The sequence below is a fragment of the Trifolium pratense genome, linkage group LG2 (assembly GCF_020283565.1).
Source record: "Trifolium pratense cultivar HEN17-A07 linkage group LG2, ARS_RC_1.1, whole genome shotgun sequence".
Classification (NCBI taxonomy): domain Eukaryota; kingdom Viridiplantae; phylum Streptophyta; class Magnoliopsida; order Fabales; family Fabaceae; genus Trifolium; species Trifolium pratense.
The window spans coordinates 63,008,969-63,017,859 of NC_060060.1; the positions used below are offsets into that span (position 1 = coordinate 63,008,969).

The following is an 8,891-nucleotide window of genomic DNA, read 5'->3' on the forward strand; positions in this document are numbered from 1 at the left end:
TTGTTTTCTATATAAAGGTACTTATCAAACTCATTAAACTTGCTTCTAGGTGTCAGCATATACTTATATAATCTAAAGTACCAATTGCAATTTATTGATTATAATAAAATGTCTTCTTCAATTTTTGTTGGTGTGATATTTGCATTTTATAGTAATTAGATTGTAAAGTTCATGGAGCGCATTTGGGTAGCATACAAATAAATTTGACTATTCAATATTTATTATCTATCAAGTATATTTACATTGAGGAAGACCATGAAAAATTTCATGGTGTATTGTACATAATTCTCATCGTGTCCAATAATGAGAATTTTCAAACCGTTTGGTGAAGTCACTCTTCAAAAAACAACATACAGTTATCCATGACTAAATATAGGTTTTGGTAAATATAGCCCCACATAATTTTAATGATTGGTCCTGACTTTTGTTTATTGTCATTGTGTAGGACACCTTTATGGAAAACTGCTTCATGCGCTAAATAAAAGGCCAATTGGAATCATTAGATGTGTCAAAAAATTCTTGGGATTAGTACTTTTGAACCAACATTAGATCCTTTAATTATTTTTGCCTCTATTATCCTTTCTCTTTGATGCAAAATAATGAATCTTGTTTCACTCCACATTCCTCCATTCCACAAATGTCGCTTTAAGTTTGGATATTTTGCCCTTTGTCATTCCTCCAAGCATAACAAACACCATTAAAATTTTACTCCTTCATAGACCCATTACACAGTCATTTCATGTTTATTCCATTGCTGCATTTGACAATTGCACTAGTATTCTTTGAGATTTTTCACCATCACCTGCAGAAAATAGTGTCAACAAGTAAAATACTTTTTTCCTTTTTTAAAATTTGTTTGCCACATTCAAGTGTACTATACTTATTTTGTGTTCCTTCCTTTTGTATAGGATGAAAGATGTCATAGCTGATGGTGTGCATATCTTTCTCAACGAACTCTCCGGTGTTACTTCTTAGTCCATTGTGACGGTCAGAATAACTAAATTGTGGGACACTTGGAACATAAACAATAGGAAGAGCATGATTAATACAGACATTGTATTAATGGACGAAAAGTATTCCTAATTGCACTTATTAAATTATTTTTCATTCAAGTACAATTACTTTGTTGTTCTCTCCTTACTTTATTTTTTTTTAGCACAATTACATACATGGCACAATACTAGATGAGTCAGCACACTTATTCAAGAATATTTTGCAAGAGGGAAAGATGTATGTGATTGATACTTTCACAGTCTCAAAAAAAATAAGAAAACATATATTATAGTGGAAAATAATACTTCCCCTCTACAATTCTCAGGATTAACAAAATTTACACCTGAAGACTATGATGATGGGAAAATTCCACCCTATATTTTTGAATTTGTTCATTTAGAAGAGTTACACAAGCGATTTGATAACTAGACTCACGCAGGTATATTTATCTTATTATTAAATTCCATTTTTTGTTAATATCTTTTCATATAAGACAAGTTTGGTGTGCTGTTGAATTTTTATTACTTGACACTAGCATTTGAGATCACCTACACATCAACTTTTGTTGACTAATTGTGACTTCTATTTAAGATCAAAGTATAGGTGACATCAAATGTCAGTGTCAAGTAATAAATATCCAATATCACACCAAACTTTCCTTATGTAAAAGAGATTAACCAAAAATGAAATTTAATAATAAGATAAGCATATGTGTGAAGTAACAATGTTTGTCACAAGAAAGGGGGGGGGGGGGGGGGGAGGGGGGGGGGGGGGGGGGGTTGAATTGTGACCCTTTTAAAATTCAACTGCAAAATTATTTAAGCACAATAACAAACTATGATAGTAAATGGTTAGACTAACTGGAGAACGTTCTCCTCGAATGTAAGTGCAATATAATGATTAGTGTGAATTAGTGTTTGCACAAAATAAAAGAGTAAGGAAGAGAAGATCACACAGAGAAATTATCCTGGTTCACCCCTTAATAGTATGGGCTACTCCAGTCCCCACTTGAGTGAGATTATCCACTATAATCTAGACCAAGATTACAGAAACTTCCCTTTGATCTAAGCCCAGATCAAAGACCCTTTATGATCTAAACCAAGATCACAAAGTACCCAGCTATAACCAGCTGCTCAACCTTTACAAGGTAACCTCAATCAATTATACCCAATTGACTTGAGAGAATCCTAAGGATTTTTCAATGATTTCTTTGGATCTAAGCTTATACACCTAACCGGATGTTAAGCTTACAAATTGATACACTCAAAGTACTCTACAAATATATGATCCTAGATTTCTAAAGAGCTTTAGAGTAAGAGTGAAAAGGAGAGCTTGATTGAATGTATTAGATTGCTTTGTGTGCTTCAAGTTCTTGCTCTTCCAATTAAACCAACATGCTATTTATAGATGGAGATGCTCCTTTGTTGCTTGAACATCACACATATACGTTGTGAGTGAGGAACTAGCCGTTGTGAGAGAAACAAAACAGCCCATGTGATTTTGTCTATGAGATGCTCCAGGAGATCATTCTTCTAATGGTCTCTGACTGTCACATTGTACTTGTTGGTCAGAAATATTCTTCCACCAACTGTCAATGAGTTGTCTCTGAGTGTATATCCTTTGCAAATGTATTTCCCATGTGGGAAAATAAAATTTGAATTTATTTGGATAAGATTGCCACCTAAGTGCAGAAACTGGGAGATCATTCTCCAGGACGTTGGAGACCATTCTCTGAGATGGTGTGGATAAGGTCCAACGAAAATAGAGCTGTTGCAAGTTGTTGCAAGTTGTCAAACAGCTGTAAACTCTTCATCAAAGGCATAGAGTAGCCACTGTTCACTTGTCCTTCAAAGGACACATGAATAGTGAGATAAGTACTATTTTATGGGAGAGTGTAGCCACCCATGTCATAAGCTTGTACTTGGATCAGATGTGAAGCTTCTTTGCAAGCTGTATGTACTTGTTGTTGAGTTCTTATTGGTCTAGATTAACTTCTTTAATGATGTTCTTGGAGAACATAAAGCCTTGTTGCAAGATGTGAAATTATTATTCCTTAAAGAAGCTTATTCGAGTAAGCTCAAGAACCAAAATCAATTCCTTGCCTTAAATGACTTATTTGCACTGTTATGATCCTTTAATAAGTCCAACTTAAAAGTTCATTCTTGTCTTGTACCAAGTTGACTTGAATAAGTGCTTATGTTTTAGAACACGTAAGTCTGGAGACCAATCTGAGATCATTCTCTGAGGCAGATTTGTCTAAAACGTGTTTGATTCTTTTCTTATGAGTGAAACAAGGTTAATTTAATCCATTGCATCTGTTCTTAAATTAAATCACTCAAGAGCACTTGTTAGATCACAAAATGATCAGAATCAAATTAAAATTTAATTAAGGGTTGTTATCTTTAAAACATCAAAATAGGATTTTGTCTCAACAATGTGTGAGTCTGATTATCAAATCGCTTGTGTAACTCTTCAAAATGAACATATTCAAAAACATAGCGTGAGATTTTCCTATCATCATATTCTTTGGGTGTAAATTTTGTTAATCTAGAGAATTATAGCATGAAAGTATTAATTTCAACTATAATATATGTTTTCTTATTTTTTGAGACTGTGAAAGTATATATCAATCACATACATCTTTCCCTATTGCAAGATATTCTTGAATAAGTGTGCTGACATACCTGATATTATGTCATGTATGTAATTGCGCTAAAAAAAATTAAAGTTAGGAGAGGTTAACAAAGTAATTGTCTTGGAATGAACGATGATTTAATAAGGTGCAATTAGGAATACATTTTCGTCCATTAGTACAATGTATGTACTAATCATGCCCTTCCCATTGTTTATGTTCCAAGTGTTCCACAATCTAGTTATTTTGACCTTGACGGTGGACTTGGAAGTAACACATGAGAGATTGTTGAGAAAGGTATGCACACTATCATTTATGACTTCTTTCACCCTATACAAAAGGAAGGAACACACAATAAGTATAGTACACTTGAATATGGCACCATAAACAAATTTTAAAAAAGGAAATAAACAAATTTATAAAAAGAAAAAAAGTGTTTTACTTGTTGAGACTATTTTTTGCAGGTGACATGGTGAAAAATCACAAATAATACTAGGCCATCGAACCCGAGTTCGGAAGGTAAATAGTCTTGGACAATTACCAATTTTTTTTATGAATAATGGACCTATGGAAAACAACAAATTAAATCACATAGAGATCCCATAAAAGAATAAAGTCGCAAGGGGACTCATCCTGATCAGAGTCTCATTTCGAAAGGGCAGCAGGATCCTTTGAAAAGGAAGGCTTGTGGGATACTTCGCCACCCGCTTCATAGTATTAAAAGAGTTGCCAGGATGCCAACCAAGGATCGTAGCGAGGTTCTAAAAGTGTTGAAGAAACGTGTCCGTCGGCGCAGGGGTGGGGATGATGTCAATCGCTCGTGTACAGTGAGTCGCCAAGTTCCCAGTGGAGAGTCTTCCTCATCCGGATCCATTAATAATGATTGGACGAATTGGGTGGCTGTTCAAGGGAACGATCACATGGCAGTGGACGATGTCTGGGGTATAGGGAAGGCGATAGGGTTGAAGTTTAAGGGAGACAACGTGAATATGTTTAATATTTTGTCAAGGGCGGGCAAAGGAAAGAAGGACAGTTCAGGTCGGGTTTCGGTGGGAGGGCCTCGTAGTGAGCGAGGGTGTTAGTTTGTGCGTTTGCTTTATTAGGGGGGTGAGTGTTTGCGAATGAGGATCGTGTCTTGGAATATTAGAGGGTTGGGTGGGATGGAGAAGAGGAAGGATGTGGGTAAGTTGGTAAGGGATTTGAAACCTTTTATTCTTTGTCTGCAGGAGACAAAGTTACAAATCTGCGATGTTCTTCTTTGTTCAAGTCTGTGGGGTAGTTCCTCTCATGGGTTTTCCTTTAGACCATCGGTGGGGGCTTCAGGCGGGATTTTAACTTTGTGGGATTCTTCTGAGGTGGAGATGTGGTGGACAGAGAGTCGAGAGCATGTGTTGTGGTGCCATGGTCGATTCACTAAGTCTGGTGAGGAGTTTTTTGTGGCAAATATCTATGCTCCTTGTGACGTTTTGGTTAAGCAACGGTTGTGGGAGTCTATTTCGGAGCGACTCCAGTCGTTAGCGGGGAAGAGAGTGTGTGTTTGTGGGGATTTTAATGTTGTGAAATGTGTGGAGGAAAGACGATCGGTACGGGGAGGGCACCGTTCGTTAGATCACGTTCCTTTTAGTCGGTTTATCGAAGATAACTCCTTGGTAGATCTTCCCTTGATTGGTCGTAAATTTACTTGGTTTAAAGGGGATGGTGTTTCAATGAGTCGTTTAGATAGATTTCTTCTTTCTGAGGAATGGTGTTTTGTTTGGCCTAATTGTAGGCAGGTAGCCAGGTTGAGAGGGTTATCTGATCATTGTCCGCTGGTCTTATCTGCGAATGAGGATGATTGGGGACCTCGCCCGTCTAGGATGCTTAAGTGTTGGAAGGATGTGCCCGGATATCACTCGTTCGTGAGAGAGAAGTGGAACTCGTTCCAGGTCGTTGGCTGGGCCGGTCATGTGCTCAAGGAAAAATTTAAGTTAATTAAGGCAGGTCTGAAAGAGTGGCATAGGGTTCACACTCATAACCTTCCTAGTCGTATTGATTCGTTGAAAGCTAGGCTTTCGGCCCTAGATGTGAAAGGTGAGGAAGAGGCTCTTTCTGAGGAGGAGTTAATGGAGTTTCATGGGGTTTCGTCGGATATCCAATCGCTCTCGCGGTTGCATGCTAGCATTAGTTGGCAACAATCCCGTTCTTTGTGGCTTAAGGATGGAGATGCTAACTCGAAGTATTTTCATTCGGTTCTGGCGAGTCGTGGTCGAAGGAATGCCATGTCAGTTATTCAGGTAGATGGGATTACTATTGAGGGCGTTGAACCGATTAGACAGGCAGTGTTTTCGCATTTTGAGTCCCACTTTAAGGCTTCAAACGTGGATCGGCCCGGGGTGGAGGATCTTCAGTTTAAAAAGTTAAACCATGCGGAGAATGGTAGTCTAATCAAACCTTTTACGGAGGCAGAAGTGAAATCCGCAGTGTGGGATTGTGACAGTTTTAAGAGCCCTGGTCCTGATGGGATAAATTTCGGTTTCATAAAAGACTTCTGGGCGGAGTTGCGGGGTGACATTATGCGTTTTCTTTCTGAATTTCACCGGAATGGAAAGCTTGCTAAGGGTATTAATTCCACATTCATAGCTCTGATTCCTAAAGTTGATAGTCCCCAAAGGTTGAACGATTTTCGGCCTATTTCGCTTGTGGGATGCCTCTACAAAATTCTGGCAAAGGTTTTAGCGAATAGGTTGCGTCTTGTGATTGGAAGCGTGATTTCTGAGGCTCAGACGGCTTTTGTTAAAGACAGGCAAATCCTTGATGGCATTCTGATCGCAAATGAGGCAGTGGACGAGGCGAGAAAGACTAGAAAGGAACTTATGTTGTTTAAGGTTGATTTTGAGAAAGCTTACGACTCGGTGGATTGGGGCTATCTGGATGACATTATGAGGAGAATGTCTTTCCCTACCCTATGGAGGAAGTGGATTAGAGGGTGTGTTTGTACGGCTACGTCATCCGTTTTGGTTAATGGTAGTCCGACGGATGAATTCCCCCTTAGACGTGGTCTTAGGCAAGGTGATCCGTTGTCTCCTTTTCTTTTTCTCTTGGCTGCTGAGGGTCTCAATGTGTTAATGGAGGCTATGGTAGAGCGTAATCTGTTTCAAGGGTATAGCTTTGGCGAGCAGGGTATGGCGTCAGTATCACATCTTCAGTTTGCGGATGATACTCTTCTGATAGGGGTTAAAAGTTGGGCAAATGTTCGGGCTTTGCGAGCTGTTCTTGTGCTTTTTGAGACTATGTCGGGTCTGAAAGTTAATTTTAATAAAAGCATGTTGGTTGGGGTTAATATCTCAGATTCCTGGTTGGGCGAAGCTGCATCTGTTCTGTGCTGTAAGGTGGGAAAGATTCCTTTCCTTTATTTGGGTCTTCAGATCGGGGGCGATCCGAGGCGTTTGAATTTTTGGGACCCGGTGTTACATCGAATAAAGAATAGATTATCTGGGTGGAAGAGCCGCTTCTTGTCTTTTGGTGGCCGTTTGGTTCTGTTGCGATCTGTTTTGTCCTCTCTACCTGTCTATGCTCTTTCCTTCTTCAAAGCTCCTTCAGGTATCATTTCCTCTATTGAATCTCTTTTTATTAAATTTTTTTGGGGGGGGTGTGAGGATTCTAGGAAAATTTCTTGGGTGAGTTGGAATTCTGTTAGCTTACCTAAGGAGAGTGGAGGTTTGGGGGTCAGGAGGTTGCGGGAGTTTAACCAGGCATTATTGGGCAAGTGGTGTTGGAGGTTGTTGGTAGATGGCGGGGGACTTTGGTTTAGAGTGTTGGCAGCTAGGTATGGGGTTGAGGGAGGCAGAATTCAGGATGGAGGTCGGAGGGGGTCTCTGTGGTGGAGGGAGATAGTTCGTATTAGGGAGGGAGGAGATGAGCCAGGTGGTAGGTGGTTCGGGGAGCATGTGGTGAGGAGGGTGGGGGATGGGTCAGAGACTTTTTTCTGGACCGATCCCTGGGTGGATGGTACTCCGTTGTGTGAGCGTTTTGGGCGTTTGTTTGTTTTAACGGCAAACAAATACTGCACGGTAGCTGAGATGGGGGCTCTAGGGTGGGGCGTAGATGGAGGAGCGTGGGTGTGGCGGAGGCAGTTGAGGGCGTGGGAGGAGGAGATGTTGGGGGAGTGTCAGGCTTTACTTTCTAACATTTCCTTGCAGGCTATTTCTTTGGACAGGTGGCAGTGGCAGCCTGATCCTAACACAGGTTATACTGTTAGGGGGGCTTATCAGCTCCTGATATCTCATGCTTTGGGTACTATGGATGCTGCGGATAATCTTATTTGGCACTCTCAGGTTCCTTTGAAGGTTTCCATTCTTGCGTGGCGTTTATTGCGTGACAGGTTGCCCACGAGAGTGAATCTGGTTACTCGTCGGGTTTTATCTCCTACAGCTCACATGTGTGTTTTTGGGTGTGGTGAGGCTGAGTCGGCTCATCATTTATTCATATCTTGTGGTTTTGTTGGCTCTCTTTGGGATTTAGTGCGGTCATGGATTGACATTCCTTTGGTGGATTTTGTTTCTTTGCGCGATCACTTTATTCAGTTCACATCATCAGCAGGCGAATCCCGAGCGCGCCGCTCTTTCCTTCAGCTCATCTGGCTTGCTTGCGTTTGGGTTGTATGGACGGAGAGAAATCATCGACTGTTCCGAGGATCAGCAGTTATGCCCCATGTTTTGTTGGACAAGATCAAGCTGTTTTCTTTTAGGTGGTTGAAGCCGACGAATATTACGTTAGCTTTAAACTACCATAGCTGGTGGTCTAGTCCTCGTTCTTGCTTGGGATTTGTATGACTTTTGTATATACTTTTATTTTGTTATGACTACTCTTGTAAACTTTTATAGTCTGCCATGGTACGTCTTGTGCCAGGAAGACTGTTTTGATTAATATATCTCATTTTGGCTTGTTCAAAAAAAACAAAAAAAAAAAAAAAATAAAGTCGCATAGAGATGTTAAATTAAATATAAAAAACTATTAAGTGAAAATGCGGATATTAAGTAAAAAACTATTTTGCATTATTAATTGACTTATACACATTAGAAGAATAGAAAATGCGGGCAAAATATCCTACATTTTTTATTCTACTAACGTGTGTAAAAGAAAAATTTTGAATTTTTCATAAATCTATCTATCTTCTTTTTTTTTCTTTTTTCTATTTTCTTTATTTTTATTTTTATAAATTGTTATTTTTCTCATTTTTTAGGAAATTCCAAAATACTGCAGAGAGGGAATATACTATTGGTACTTA

At 39.3% G+C, this 8,891-nt stretch overlaps 1 protein-coding gene across 1 annotated transcript; it reads left to right on the forward strand.

Moving 5' to 3' along the window:
- Positions 1–4,359: 4,359 nt before the first annotated feature.
- On the forward strand, positions 4,360–8,436 carry LOC123905190. The gene is made up of 3 exons (XM_045954816.1): positions 4,360–4,608; positions 4,852–6,795; positions 7,003–8,436. The coding sequence occupies exons 1-3, from the start codon at positions 4,360–4,362 to the stop codon at positions 8,434–8,436; spliced, it is 3,627 nt and encodes a 1,208-aa protein (XP_045810772.1).
- The last annotated feature ends 455 nt before the right edge of the window (positions 8,437–8,891 follow it).

Excerpts from the sequence above, each read along its gene's own strand:
- LOC123905190 (XM_045954816.1), top strand. The coding sequence starts at position 4,360 with ATGCCAACCAAGGATCGTAGCGAGGTTCTAAAAGTGTTGAAGAAACGT. Across the intron at positions 4,609-4,851 it reads TGAAGTTTAAGGGAGACAAC|GAGACAAAGTTACAAATCTG; the intron begins GTGAATATGTTT and ends CTTTGTCTGCAG. Across the intron at positions 6,796-7,002 it reads GCGAGCAGGGTATGGCGTCA|ATTCCTTTCCTTTATTTGGG; the intron begins GTATCACATCTT and ends AAGGTGGGAAAG.